The sequence below is a fragment of the Fragaria vesca genome, linkage group LG5 (assembly GCF_000184155.1).
Source record: "Fragaria vesca subsp. vesca linkage group LG5, FraVesHawaii_1.0, whole genome shotgun sequence".
Taxonomy (NCBI): Eukaryota; Viridiplantae; Streptophyta; class Magnoliopsida; order Rosales; family Rosaceae; genus Fragaria; species Fragaria vesca.
The window spans coordinates 23,119,353-23,135,206 of NC_020495.1; the positions used below are offsets into that span (position 1 = coordinate 23,119,353).

Sequence of the window (15,854 nt, forward strand, 5' to 3'; positions counted from 1 at the left end):
TTTGAATTCTGTAATTGTCATTATATGCTTGGTTGAGGACTAATATGATTTCATGTTCTTGTAGGGATGATTAAAATCTTCGAAGTGATCAAAGTTGCTAGAAGAATCTACTGATCGATTTCGGAATTGCTGAGAGCTGCACCATATTTTGGCTTTTGAATTGATCATCGTCATAATTTGTTTTTTCCAGAATGATTATCAAGTGATTGCAAATTGTATCGATCAGTTTTCGTCCTTGTAGTTCATTCTACAATCTCCTATTTTTTTTTCATTAAGACTTTGTATGACTTGAGTTTATGGTTATTCTTGATAATCAATGTTTCAATCGGCAGACGTGTACGTATTCTGAGTTTATTTGGTAAGGACATCGATAACCATCACAGGATAATTATCTTTGGTTTAATTAGGAATAATTGAAAGTAGAAGAGAGATAAATACAAACATTAATAGATAATTATCTTATAGATATTATATATTTATTTTATTAGAAAGGTTTAATGACTTGTGTTTAATCTCGCCCGTCTATTGTTATTAAGTTTGACCGACAAGATCTGGAGTATAATTGTAACTATAAATTAGGTTGCCACGGATCCGCCCCCTTAAGATATATCTCATGATTTATTTTTAATTTCTGATTGACTTGTTTTACAATAATTAATCATATTTATTATCTTACTAAATAGACTACTGATGTTATATATGAGAATTAATGAAATACGAAGGTTTATTTATTTTGTTCAGGAAAAAGATTACAAATCAAATTCAATTTCAAGAAGTACCTATACTATACTACTTCACATTATACGATGCTAATAAACCTATCATATAACTATATTTTTATTTAAAATACATTACATAGTTGCTCTAATAGACATTTTATGACATAAAGACTTCATGTTATTTTGCAAAAATTTCTAGCTTCAAGTTTCGAATCATCGGTATTTTCATGATCTTTGATATTTTAGTCACTTGTATGAACAATATTAGAATTATTGAGAAAAAATGACTTTTATCGGATAAAATGAAAATTAGATATAAATATTTTTAAATAAAAATAATTAATATAAATGCCCTAACAATTTTTTTCGCACTGGGCCTTAAATTCTTCAGGGCCGGCCCTAAAACCTACTGACCCGCACTCTAGGCATATGGGTTTGAGTTTCGGATCAGGATCCTCTCCTTGGCTAAAAATGGTGTTTGTTTGTCCTCAGCTTTTGATCACAGCCGTACACACGATATCCAAAGGTCAGAGTTATGACAATTCAACAGAAATCATTAAATACCCACTAATCGCCAATATCAAGGCAAACGTCGCTAATTTTATCGAAAAGAAAACAAAAAGCAAACGTCTGCAACCTCTTTATCCTTTTCTTCTTTCTTCTTCATCTGCTTCTTCTCAGTACTGACTTTCAGAACAAATTAAGTTAGATTCATTGGTTTATGCTTGAAATTTTGTAGCATAAACCGAAGAGAACAACAATATGCGAAATACCCAATACGGTATGCATACACCCGATTATTCAGTCGAATTTTGATTTTGATGCTGCTCAGTCAATCAACCGAGAACTCCAGGACCAGCTATTATGAGATCATATGCAGAGAAATCGAAGACCCAAACTTTCAGCCACAAATCCCAAATGGCCAAACTCATAAATGCTTTGGTTCACACCTTTCTGACATTGCTTCTTCATCATTTTTTCTGCTGTCAAATTGTGCTCTTGTTCTCAAATTCATTGATTTGGGAGAGTTGGAGATTTGGTTTTTGTGATGGGTAGTGGTGGTACTTCTGCTCTCTACCCATTTGAAATTACTTCTCATTGCTACGGAAAAGGTTGGTGCTTTAGTTCAGTTAATTGGAGCTAATTTTCTAGTTCATGTGGAATTTCCGAAACCAATATTACCCAAGTTCCAGCTTCCTCCATTCATCCAAGGTAATCGCTTCCACTTCCATTTTACCCAAAACCCAGCATGCAATAATTTGGCAACACCACCCAATATCCACAATAATCTGAGTAGTATCGAACCAAGACTCAAATACCTTCCATAACATAGAACACTAACCAAAGATATGTCTATCTCATCTCGTTTGTTAGTGACTAGTCCGTCATCCTCCAAATCAAACAGACCCTGAATTATAGGATTCATATCCCACACAATTAATCTCCCTACCACTCAAAACTTAAAAGAGTGCATTTTATCTGCGACTTGAGAGAAGAAACACCACCTAAGTCTTTCTCCATTTCCGAATAGACTTGGGTTTTTCTGGGTTTATCTTGAAGCTTTCACATATTTGATTTTTGTTTCTTCATTCTCATATTTACGAACCGAGTTGGCAAATCTTCAAATCAAATCAGTAGCTATGAGAGATTAGAAATGGTGGCCGTTTGGGTAGTATTCTTTTTTTGTTTTAGTGCTTACTTAGAGATGTTTGCCTTTTTTGCCGATAAATTAGCGACGTTTGCTTTGATATTGGCAATTAATGTGTATTTATTGATTTTTACTGAGGTGTCATAATTCTGTCATTTGGATATCGTGTGTACGGTTGTGATCAAAAGCTGAGGACAAACAAGCACCATTTCAGCCAAGGAGAGGATCCTTATCCTTGAGTCCCACACTAATCATTCGGCCAACTTCGTCATATTAGGTGGTTGAGTCGTTATTCTTCTAAATTTATTCGAGGATATTTTTCAATTTTTTTCCCTGAAATCAAAATTTAATAGCAAAAAACTTTAAGAAAATCTCCATTTATCGCGGAACTCTGAAAAATCAAAGAGTGTACGTAACGATCTTGTCAGTAATTGTTGTCTCTTCTTCTGACTATAAAATCCACCCAAATCCAAAAAAAAGTCCACTTCTTTCACCAATTTCCGGCTTCATATCACAAAAAAGAACCCTCCTTTCACGCTCCCTCCTCGCCTGAGCTCCCTTAGCTAACCTCCGGCGATTCTCCGGCGGGCTCCCCGACCTGGTCAGATTTTCTCGTTTGATTCAAACACACCAATTTCGCTCCTTTTTATCTTCCCTTTCTGTAATTTTCAGCTCGAATTAGATAGTGTTTCAGATCTCTGTGCAATTCTGAAAGGGAGGAGAAGATGTGTCGTCATGATATGTCAGCAGGCGAGGCGGTCTCAATCGAAGAGAATCTGTTGATTTATTGCAAGCCAGTCGAGCTCTACAATATTCTTCGCCCTCGTGCTTTGCATAATGTTAGTCCCTCTCTCTCTCTCTCNCNCTCTCTCTCTCTCTCTCTCTCTCTCTCTCTCTCTCTCTCTCTCACATGCCCTTCCAGCTCAAAATTTCAGTTCTTAATTTTTCATGTATGTATCAGATTGCCTACTCTTTAGTTTGGAGAGTGATTGCATGTTTAATTAGAATTGCACATTGTTCTGATTTGATGAAAATTGCGACAATTTAGTTGTATTTGTGCATTAGTATACCGAAGTCATTGTTAAATTTAGTGCGCGTATCGGTTTTATACTGATTTTTTTTTTTTTTTTGCTTTGGGTGTAATTGTGTAATGCTTGCTTTGATTGCTGCAATCTGGATGCTAAATGTGTAGGTGCCTGATAGTAATTGGTTTTCTGTATCTGAAAAGGTACAATCTTTTGTTTCTGTGTTCTGATCGGCATTTTTCTTGCAGCCTTTATTTCTTCGTAGATGTTTGCGATACAAAATCCAAGCAAAGCATAAGCAGAGGTACTAGCTCTGTCTTTAAACACTCTGAAAAATTTTGTAGTCTTTTGAAGCCTGCCAGAGTAGAGTTTTAGACCATTAGGCAGTCCACCTGATATCATTCATTCTATGGGCGGTCACATTTTGTCATACACAAAGACAATCTAGAATATCGTTCTTTTTCTTATGCAAGGGATATAGGGAGATTGATATATTTGGCTATATTTGGCTGCATGTTCTCGTCCAGGTTCAGTGCTGGGACTGTAATATTCAACTATAGGGACTACTGCAACACTTTACAAAAAACTGAAGGTATCATCTTTCTCATTGTTTGAGCAAGTGTTGACTATATGTAAATGTAAACAAAACCAGTACACATTTCACACATTAACCTTTTCTTTGTCTCTATACAATTATGTCTGGTTCCTGTTATTCTACTGTCAAAATTACATGTCATTCACTGTTCATCAGCATTCCAAGATTTTGTTATCTTCTGAGGAGTTTGGGAGTTTCAGTTGCTCACAGAGAAAGATATCTAACACATTTTTTCTCAAAGAAAATGGAAAGAAAGGAGTTTGAGGATAAGGAATGTTGTTTACATATAATTATACATGATCTGTTGTTTGTTCTTTCCCTCCCAACCTGAAGTCTTTCCCTAGCTGGCATGATGATGAATAATAAGAAATTCAAGTTAAAAAAAATTGCCAAAAAGCAGTGTGCTAGGAAACTGATTTCAACATTTGAAACAAAAAGAGAGTGAAAATCTTGTATACTGTGCTTTTCTTCTTCTTCTGTAATTAATTCACTCTTTAAATACCCATAAAATGTATTGTTTAGTTTCTTGCTTGAAATTGAATGCTGGTTGGATAGTGATATTCACTCCTGTGAAATATATATATATTTATATATATATATATATATATTTATATATATATACACAGGTATGTATATAATCAGGGCCCTTCCAACGAGAGATCCCTTTTTTTGTTCATTTCTAGGGATAGATCATTTAACGAACTTTTCGATCACAAAATCAAATCTCCACCGTTCAATTCTTTGGGCTATATGAGTAGATCACTTATGCAAATTTTCAAAAAATTTGGTGATCGTTAAGTCATCCAAATGAGGGATTTATTTTTAATGATTTTGAACGGTGTAGGTTTGACATAAGTGTTAAGTTTTTTGTTTTAATCTCAGCCATCCAAGCCCATTAAAAAACAGATCTAATGGTGTGGGCCTATCCCTAGAAATAAACAAAAAAATGGATCCCTCATTGGAAGGGCCCTGATAATATAATATATATATACATATATATATAATATGGTTTTCGCACATCATTATTTAGATCACACCTTACAAACTGGCAGCAAGTGATTTCATGCTGCTGGTAAACCTTGAATCTTTGAATCTTGTTTGTATAAGCTTTCTTTTTGTCAGTCCCTGATTCAACAACATGATTGAAGGACTAACCTTTATGTGTAATTTTCTTCTTGAACATACAGTTACCGAAGACTTCTCATGTCCCTTTTGCTTGATGCAATGTGCAAGCTTTAAGGTAGGTTCAAACCTAGATGCATCTCCTTTTCTTCTGTTTCTTTCTCGGGGAGTGACTTATTTGTCTTGAGACTGAAGGAATACTTAATTTCCTTGCAGGGTCTGCGGTATCACTTGTGCTCTTCACATGACTTGTTCAACTTTGATTTTTGGGTTGGTATTTGAGCATATATAGTCTCTTTCTGATTATTCACAAGTGGATGTTCAAGCAACATTTGTTTTGTAGGTAACTGGAGAGTATCAGGCAGTGAATGTTTCTGTTAAAACTGATGCATTGAGATCTGAGGTAAGAACTTTGTTTTTATCCTGAAGTAGTATAGATTTGTGTATTTCTTGATGTAGCATCAGTAGAGATGATTTCTCTGATGATCAAAATTATAATTAATTCTTGTAATTTTTTTTTTCTTATACAGAGTGTAGCAGAAGGCACAGGCCCACAACTTCGAACATTCTTCTTCTGGTCGGTTAAATCTCTTGGTACAACTTAAAGATACCAGTTAGTATCCTATTTTTCTTATTTGTAATAATCCCGAGGTTTAAATTGGTCAAACGACTTGTTTGGGCAGTTCAAGGCCAAAGAAACGCAGGTCACTGGACTGTGGTCCAAATATAAAGCATGTTAATGTACAATTCTTGGAGTTGGACTCAAGTATACTAGCCAGCGAAGGTGTGCAGAAAGGAGTTTTGGTGAATGGTAATGGTAAGTTTCTTCTTTCTTGTAATCCATTGCGTCGATCATTTTCTGTTACTGAGAAGGAAAAGCAAATTAAGGCACAAGACAATACCACAGTCTTTTAATGAAGCTTGTATCATCCTTGGTCCAGTCAGAGTACGTGTTATCTGCCAAAAATGTTTACAAAATGTTTAGATTTTCCAACTATCCACTATAGGGCAATATATCTTACGCATTTAGATCTGGGTTCCTTAGGCTTTCTGTGCATTATTGACCTCCTTAACCAACAAATAGAATGGTAGAGACTTTACTGCCTTTCTCTGGCTGACAGAGCCAACTGCTAGAAAAACTGTTGATCTGGCTCATGAAACATGTATACCGTAAGATCTATAGTCCAGATTGCCTAGGTCATTAGCTGTCTCATATTTTGTTTAATGGGGTTTGCAAACGTAGAAAATAGCTGGTCAAGCTGGTATGCATTGTTAAAGCTCTCTATATTGTCACTGGATATTTTTGCTGGCATGTCAGTCAATTTCTGAGATAGAAAATAAATCTTATTGCGGTCAGGAAATACTGGATTAAGAATTTTATGATCTACCATCAAATATGTGGCCGGTAACCGTCTTAATTTTATACCCGCAATTAGACTACCAGCTTGATTAATCAATTATATTTGAATTGCATCCTTTGATTGTTCACTGTCTCCAAGAGAATCATTTTGAGTAAGCGTAGTAAATGAGACGGCAACTGCACCTTAATCTGTTGTATAGAGGCTGATGTTAGGATTGAACTTGAATAGGGTAGTATCTGTTTCCTTTTATGTCCGAGCCATGTTTAGTTTACAAATAGCTTTTGCTTGGGCAGAAAGGGTGATTAATTAGTCTTTCTTTTGAGAAACAAATTCTGAGGTGTAGCACAGTATCTACAGTTGCAACTTTTAACTTTTGTCTAAGAAATGGATATGCTATATCACGATTTACTCTAGAATTTCTATCCTCATATGCCTTTGTTCAGGAGACTGACCTTATCTTCATTTTGTTGAAGTTCTATCATGTAAAGGTGAGAAGGCTCCCGATCTGCTTCCCAGTGGGGTAGACACCCAGAATGAAAGGCAAGGACAAGACTACTATGGTCCTTATAATGCTAGACTGAAGGAATCCATAGAAAATGTTACATCAAGTTCCAGTGCTCCTGGTGTTGCTCAATCTTCACTGGATCTCAATTATATTAAATTGCAGTCTGGAAGTGATTGTGCACCCCCTGCAAAAATGAGGAAGTTAAATGGAGAGCGATCGGACCCTAAAAAGTATGCCAGAGGCTATTTTTGCTACTTTATAACTATTGTTTTCCAGCAGGCCCCGTTAATTTTATTGGTCATCACTTGAATAATTTTTTTCCAACTGATCATCATGATTGCTATACTTGACTTTGGAGTGGTTTTACAGTATGAAAAGTAGAGAATTAGGTTTCACATATCTGAGCATTTATCCTTATTTAGAGTGGCGATTACTGGCTAAGGATTCATTTTGACACTTCTTCTTTCTGTTTGTCCAGCAGCCGTATGCTCCTGCAGAAACGACAGTTCTATCATTCTCACAGAGTCCAGGTAATTATTGATGTTTCAACGTGTTTAGCTGTTTCAAAACTTTGCTTTTTATTTTTTTATTTGATTCTTTCTGTGGTTTTAAGTTTGCTTATTATTTCACATGTATCCATGTCGTCAACTCAATTATTTTAATTTAGTCAAAGTTTCTAACAACTGAACCTGTAGCTGTAATACTATTTAAAAAAAAATCTGGGTACCAGTGCAATCCATCTTTTCAATGGAGAAGGATAGCTAATTAGTTTTAACAATTTGGAAATCAATTTATTGCTCATTGATTTTCATTTTTATTTAGAATTTAGTTCTAGTCACTAGTAGAAAATTATGATGTGCTTTGGTCTATAGTTTTATACTGCTTTTATTTTGTTACCAAGAATTTCTGAGAAAACATGCACGACTTGTTTGTGTATGAAGCCCATGGAGTTGGAGCAAGTATTATCGGATCTGGATAGTGAGGATGAAGTTGATGATGACGTTGCAGATCTTGAAGATCGGAGGGTAAGTTTGAATTTTGATGATTCTTCTAGTTATTTTTTGCCTATTGTACCTTTGATTCTTGTTGCACTGAAGTAACATTTTTTTAAAGACTCTTCCTGCCTGGCAGAAGCGTCCTCCCTCCTAACCCACCCAAGATAATAATGATTTTAAGTTATAATTTTTCAAAAGAGAAAGTAGAAAAATTTAAAAAGAGTCTGGTTCATTTTAATTCAATTCTTTCTTATGACTTATTATACTAGAACTTGGCGATGAGGGACCTCGGTTCCTATGCTGCAACTGAAATTAGTTTCTTTTGGTTTATTTCTCCTAAAGGTACTTAAGTTTTGGTTGAGTGATCTAGCTTATTGTTTGGTCTCCCCCAGTTTCATGAGGCATATGAATTGTGAATTTAATCTATCCCATGCATTCACTCCTCTGTTGGCCTGTAATTATTTCCAAATGTGATGTTTTACTTGTATTTTTTTGTTATATAGATCCATCATTGAAAGTTCTAATCTTGACATCATTATATACAATATCCTTGGGTTTTCCACTCCAAACTAATTGGTGTTGGGTTGGATCCTCCACTTTAATTGCATCATATTGGACATTTTATCAAATGTACTGTCCATTTTGACCATACATTCTTGACGTCATGTATAACTGATCACACAATTGTATCTCTTTCACCACACTTGATCGGTTGTAGTAAGAATATTATTATAAGCCCATGATCAAAATGGTGGAAATTTGGGCATTTCTAACTGTGTCCAATTGGTTTTGGGTTGGACACTCCTACTTGCTCCAACTTTCACTCTACGTCTCTTATGAACTTAAAACTAATAGTAATTTGCACATTATGTTGCAGATGCTTGATGATTTTGTAGATGTTACCAAAGATGAAAAGCAGCTGATGCATCTTTGGAACTCTTTCGTGCGGAGGCAAAGGTACTCTTGCTTCTTTGGGCTTTCTCCTATTTGTCACACTTTATAGTTCTTTTTTTATTCCTTTTTGTTTTCTCTTGTTAACCCTTCTCTGTTTTCTTCTGTTGGCAATTGTCGATTTATAAAATGGTGGTATCTTTGGTGTTTACAATGGTCAGTTTTTTGGGATTTGCTTTAATGTTAGAAGTGATCTTTCATTTGTGCAGTGTGCTGGCAGATGCTCATGTTCCCTGGGCATGTGAGGCATTTTCAAGACTTCATGGACAGGAGCTAGTCTCCTGTCCAGCTCTTTTCTGGTACTTTGCATTAAATTCTTAACTTTCTTAACCACGTACACATCTAAAAAAACCATCAACTGTCTTGTAAATTGTGTAAAAACCCTAATTTATATCATAAATATGTGAATCAATTGCTATTTGTGAAATTAATTTTTTTGTTATTTGCGTTTGAATTTTTGTCAAATGCTTATCAACTCAGGTGTTGGAGGTTATTCATGATTAAACTTTGGAATCACGGTCTTCTTGATGCCTGCACAATGAATAGTTGCAATGCCATTCTCAATGGATACAAGAACTAGGGGATCAGATGCTATTAGAAGTTATAGTAGATGATTTGAGTTCTTCGGCTTAAGACTAGGTACTAGGTGGCGAGATGGGGAATTCTAGATTGTTTTCCTCATGTTGTATTCTTCTTCCTTTTCATTAACTTCTTCCCATTATTATTGGACCAGAGATCTCGAACCAACTTAATCCATACAGGAGGTTGGGGTGGTTGCTGTCTCATTGTTGTAATTTTTATTGGATGAGCCTCCCATTCTTCTTCTTTACAGAGTTATAGAATAGAATCGTAGTGATCGAGACTAATTTATTTCTAAGACCTTGTTACATCTATACATGAAGTGTCTCCCTTACATCTCTATCATGCTCTCTTTCAATCACTTGGTGCATTGTAGTTTTGGAGTGATGCCATATTGAAGTAGATATACAATCACAAAAAAAATGTCACCGAACTATTTACATTAGTAGTAGCACACTTGGCAAGTTTTCATCATTCTCCTAATAACGACCGGAAAATGGAAGTGGAAACGTAAGCCAAGAACTGGATTCGTTAGTTACTTGCATAAGTGGCCGTAGAACCTAGGGATTCCAGAGCTTGAACGATCTTTGATGTGAAAGAGAAACCTTAAGGTTTAACCTCATATTAAGCAGAAGCGGGAATGCTTGAAGAAGCAAGAGTGAGATGGGGAAACTCTATTCATTTCGCTTGTAACTAGTTGAGTGGGACTAAAAGAGGATTATCTCATTCTCTCCAACAAAACCTCGTAATTACCTTTACAGAGTTCACTCGATGCCAGACCAACCAAACTCGCCATATTCTGATACTAGAGCCAGCACCTTCTCAGTACGTCAACCTCCACAGACTCCGGCTCCGATTCCGATAATCTCAATTCCAAAGTGTCTCTTTTTGGCCCTTTTATTATGTCTTTATAGCTTATAAACCATAAAAGCATTTGGGGTTTTCGGGTGATAGGAATAGTTGAAGTTAGATTGGAGAGACACCAAGTGAGATATGCAACAAGGGAAAATATGCTCAAAGATTTGTTGATCCCCAGTAAAGGACTAAAGGTCCTAAGATGTTTTGTGTCGGAGCAGATTTGAAGGTAAGCAATTTGATTATATCTTTCCTAGAATCAGTGTGTGTGTGTGTGTGTGTGTACGTTCTTGATTTGCATTAGATGAACAAATTCGATACAACTGCGATTGTATACAGAAGAAGTAATGGCTTTCTTGATTTGCTCACTAGTCAAATTGTTAATGGCTCTTGATTTGATTGGCAGCAACTCAGGATGATGATTCCAACTGAGGTCCGAGAGTTTGTGAACAAGCTGCGTGCCACATTCTTCATGTTTTACCTTTGTGGTTTCTGAGGTATGCTCACTCGTGCTCAAGTGCAGCATTGTTTTATTGACCTGAGATTTTCAAGATTTCTTGTTGCTTTGTTATCTTGTTCTCTTCAATTAAAAGAAGTTCCCATTTAGAACCTCATGCATGTCAACAGCAGACCAAAAGATAGAACAAAGATAAGAAACCAGCAGGCAAGGGCGCTAGGCCACTCCAGTTTTTGTTCAAAATGACATATATGAATTTAGTAATAATGAGATTAGATCTAATCGTGAACACATTGAATCGCTTAACAACTGCACCATTCATGATTGATGACCCAACTTCTTCAGAAGCCAATCTACCTACATAACATGTTAGCCTAAAGAGTCTGAGACCAGGTCTTGAAGAAACTAGACATTACATTCTGCATATGATAGTTCAAAATAGAACATGTAAAAGTAGGACTAATTTCAGTTTACCGTCATTAATTTTAGGTTGATCATCATGTTAGTCCTTCTTCTTTCAATTTCATCAAAAACACCCCTTAACTTCCAATTTTCATCAGCCGCGCATGTCCAAACCTCTAATCTCCATCAAATTCCTCTGTCAAGTGATGACTTGATATCAAGAAGAAAGTCAAATTCTGAAAGTTACCTTTCGAACCATTTTTCCCCCATATCGATACACATCTTCGTTCTCATCACAACCCCCTAACCTTAGTGATTTTGGTGGGATTGAATGTAATTTGTCTTTTTTTTTTTCTCTTTCTTCTTGATATCAAGTCATCACTTGACAGAGAAATTGGATAGAGATTGGAGGTTTGGACATGCGTGGCTGATGAAAATTGGGAGTTGAGGGGTGTTTTTGATGAAATTGAAAGAAGAAGGACTAACATGATGATCGACCTAAAATTGATGGGGTAAACTGACCTGTTTACTACGCTCAGACAGCATCTGTAACGCGGAAAATTTCAACAACATATTCAAATTCGATCGCATTGGTCAAGACAAAAACACAAACATAACCAAACTTCAAATTATTGTCATGCACAAATTTAGACCAGCCGGCCTGTAATTTTGTTGTAGTCCCAAGATAATTGACCTTGACAGACCAAAACCTCTTATTAACCTTTAGAATGATGTGGCCAGGTTGCAGATTAGTAAGATGTTCCGCGGCGAAACTCCGTGGAACATTCTGATAAAAAAAAAAACAGGAAAAACAAACAAAGGGAAACTGTGAGAGACATATAGAAGTTCTTCATCCTGATATAGATATCACCTTATAGAAGTTTTCAATTTAGTGTTGGATACAGAAAGCTCACCAGAAATTTTCCAGAAGCATATGATATAGACATGGAAATCACGAAACAAGGGTTGTCAGAATTAAATTTGAAGGTACAAGCTCTTTGTATGGCTATAGCTTTTAGAATCTTTTCCTCACTGGACAAAACACCAACAGCTTTGATTTTGGTTTTTGCTTTCACAGTATAACGTTTTCTCTTTCTCTGATGAAGACTTGATGCCAATGTATATTTCCTCACTGTTCTTGAGCATCCTGGAGAATCGCTGAGGGTTTCAATAGAATCATCATCCTCCTCCTTCTCTTGGTCTTCAGTTGCTTCTTCTTCATCATCTTCATTTTCGGCATCACACTCCTCATCATGATCATCATCCTCATATTCTTTCTCATCATGATGATCTTCATCACCAGAATCATTATCAAAAATGCCTGAAGATAAGTCATAATGGATAGGATTGATAGCATGTTTAGCCTTTTTGGAACTTAAGTCAAATAACAATAACAAAAATTGCAGTGAACACATATTAATGGTAGATGTAGAACAAAGAATAATTGTACTCCGTACTTATCATTTTTGATTCGGACCGATGTGAATCTTTCTTTTTCATTGCTGACTTCTCAAGACGTGGAAGCCTCTTTAGGAAGTTGAGGGTGATATCTGCTTTACCACTAGAACTAGCTTTGCTTCTCTTGTGAGGCAGAGGGCTTGAAAGGAAAGATTTCTCCTCAGCTTTCCTTGGACAAGGTGGAAGGTCGTCCAAGATTTCAGGAGATACATCATGTTCATTAGCTTCTTCCATCTCAGGCATTACATGCAGCTTTTTGCAGGTATTTATTCCAAATATTTCCACATGGAATTGTGAGTTACCAGCATAATGGAAGACTAGAATTTCACCACACTTTAAGCCATTGTCTTGCACAAAGCCATTCCAACCCAGTTGGAAATAGAACTTGTGATTAACCTTCTCCACAGAAACATTCCAAGTTCGACCTTGGGTCTGAAGACTGCACTGGGGAGGTAACCTTCCATTAAGACACTGGAGAAATGCACTAGGGAGTTTCTGCAATGAAAATGATCTGGAAAGTCAGATTGGTTTTAATGATTCTCATAGCAAAAACCAATTAGGCCACAGTATGAACAAAACATAGGTGCAAGACTCCATAATACAAATGGGATTAGTAAACTAAGTATTTCCCTCCCATTAAATCAAAGCAAACAGACCCAAGACTTGAGATAGTAAAGTTTCAGACTAATATTGAAGAATCAAATTTGCTGTTAAAGCTCATGTTTAAATCATGGAAATTTTAAAACTCTCTTTGATGTTAAAATGTGAATAGATAGATGTTCATTCTAAATAATACAATAACCAGTTAAGAAATTCTTAGTGCTGTGTTCATTAGGGAACTGGCCTATAAGGCTCCAGTACACATATGTATTTCTAATACTAGTTCATATCCTCCATAACACAGACTATGAACTCATTAGAAACTAATTACTTAATTAGGAATCAGTAAAATGAAAGTACCCAACAAAAAAGCGACCCAATAAACTCAAAAAAAGTAACAATTACTAGTACAGAACAGGGATTTCCCCAGTTCTATGTGAACTGAAACACTGTGATTCAATCAAGGTCAAATTTGAATCAGGGAAACAAGAAACCCAGTTTGAAATAAAGTTGTACTTTTCTTTATTTCCTGAACCAAGTGCAGGGATATAACATGATTTATGTGAACAAATACAGAACAGGCTATAAATCAAGGAACAGAACCTTAACATCCAAAGATTTTGATTTATAGGTCAAATAATTGACTTCTGAAAAACTGCACAAAGACCCTCTTTGATTTACACATAAAAATACAAAATTGTAATATTCTTGAAATGCTCTTTGTTTCAAACGAAACTACAAAACCCTATGAAAAAGAAATAACGGTATATTTCATTCATTTTTTTTTTTTTTGGTCGAAAGTATATTTCATTCTTAATGTGAAATATACAGTAAGAGGGAGCTTGGACTTACCAACTTGACAGAGAACTGATCACCCTGAAGAGCCTTGATAAAAGAGGGGTTTATCTTTGTTGCCATCACAAAGTTTGTTGCTTCTTTCTTTCTTACTCTTCTCAATCTCAAACGTGGAGAGAGTCACAGGCAGAGTAATGAACCTAAAGAAATTATATTTCTAAGGCACTCTTACTTTTTAAATATTACACTATAATGAACCAGATTTTATTGTTCCAACTTTATGTGCTCAGATGCAGTTTGCCATATTAGTGAGTTTGTTTCCAAGTATGGTAAGTTTAGCCTACACCCACCGTGACATGGTCAGGAAGCAATCTCCCAATTCTCTCACAATTCCTGTCCCAATATTTGATCTACCATTATAGCAGTTGCAGAGATTCTCCTCAGCTGAATTTATATGCAGAGCAGGGCTTATCCAGAGACCTACCCACTTTAAGTACACCAACTTAAGTGAGGTCCAGTTTCATAGTAAATGTGCATGGTACGTACTTGAGCTTATAGTTTCCTAATCTTAGAGCTCTTAATGTGCATGGGTGTAGTTGTTTGATCAGTGGTGAGAAATGTAAACTTCCAGTTTAATGTCATATGTGCAAACAAAGATAATTGGGAGGAACCGAGGAAGGAGGTTTAGTGAGGTAAGAATAGTAATGGACTAATAAACTAACTATGCCAGAAATTTCTTGAAAGTGTATCTACCAAACAAAAAGAACTCTAAGATTATTTATGTGGTATCTCTCTTATTTAGTCTACATGAATCGATCCTCGGCCATGGTTTTCATTCCACCAACATAAAAAAGTAAAAGAACAAAATTAAGCATGCTGGGAATTAAGACAAATGTTACCAACAAATTACTTACCAGCATGGTATATATTGGGACAAGGTGAAATTTGCAGATTTAAAACGAGCTCTCTCAAGGGAGATATCTTTCTTCAGTACTTGTTAGGAAATGGATGTACAAGTGTTTTAAATTCAATATCAGTTTACTTCATCTTTGATCGGACTAGTGACATATTTACTCCTAGTTCCAGAAACACTAGAAGCAAAACACTACCCAAAGGAGCGATGGTCATTTTCAACCACCAAATTTATCACTAAGAATCAAATTAAAGAAGCATAATTTACATTGAATATGACTGCCAGGGTATGCTTAGCATAAACAATTGAATGCCTTAACCGGGGAATAATATGATCTTGGGGTAGAAGAGGATTGATTCTCTCAATCATCAACTGTGACTCAGCGGTTCTGGTTCAGTCACGGTTTAGACTTTAGATTTTGCTTGTCGGATTTATGGTGTGTACTTTGTTAGTTTGTTAGGTTGGAAACAGTCACTAGTTTGGACTACAATACAATTTAGCATTGTATGCTCGTCTTCATTGCAATTCAATCTTTTCCAGCAAACCTCTCTACAGTTCCATCACTACCATGTTAACCGTTTGAAATAATGTTGTTTCTCTAATATATATCTTCATGACTCGATGTTCCCTCCGTTTAGTTTCTTGTAGTTAAAAGTTTGTGTCCATGTAGAACTTCATGTCAGCAACGAGAAAGAAAAAAACAAGGAAAAAGCTCCAACGCTTCTACAAAAGAAATATTACCCTATTTAATAAAAACGATATGCTTACAGCAGATCTGTTGAAAGATTTCAACTGATATTAGGAATTACGCCATATATTCATGATTGGTGACCAAACAACTTGAATTTGTCCTAGTTTTCAACTACCATATGAA

At 35.8% G+C, this 15,854-nt stretch overlaps 2 protein-coding genes across 2 annotated transcripts; one reads left to right on the forward strand and one right to left on the reverse strand.

Annotated features, from left to right (window-relative positions):
• The first annotated feature begins 3,091 nt into the window (after positions 1 to 3,091).
• On the forward strand, positions 3,092 to 9,840 carry LOC101291339 (polycomb group protein EMBRYONIC FLOWER 2-like). The gene is made up of 14 exons (XM_004300298.1): positions 3,092 to 3,206; positions 3,641 to 3,696; positions 3,920 to 3,984; positions 5,175 to 5,227; positions 5,326 to 5,379; positions 5,453 to 5,512; positions 5,640 to 5,686; positions 5,793 to 5,926; positions 6,944 to 7,205; positions 7,454 to 7,505; positions 7,917 to 8,000; positions 8,848 to 8,927; positions 9,131 to 9,220; positions 9,402 to 9,840. Exons 1-14 carry the CDS (start codon positions 3,093 to 3,095, stop codon positions 9,499 to 9,501), a joined length of 1,251 nt encoding a protein of 416 aa, XP_004300346.1. The 5' UTR covers position 3,092; the 3' UTR covers positions 9,502 to 9,840.
• A 1,909-nt stretch (positions 9,841 to 11,749) lies between these two features.
• LOC101301880 (B3 domain-containing protein Os11g0197600-like) lies at positions 11,750 to 14,190 on the reverse strand. Its single transcript, XM_004301694.1, has 4 exons — positions 14,125 to 14,190; positions 12,692 to 13,167; positions 12,129 to 12,588; positions 11,750 to 12,001 (listed from the first exon to the last, which is right to left on the reverse strand). Exons 1-4 carry the CDS (start codon positions 14,188 to 14,190, stop codon positions 11,750 to 11,752), a joined length of 1,254 nt encoding a protein of 417 aa, XP_004301742.1.
• Between the last annotated feature and the right edge of the window lie 1,664 nt (positions 14,191 to 15,854).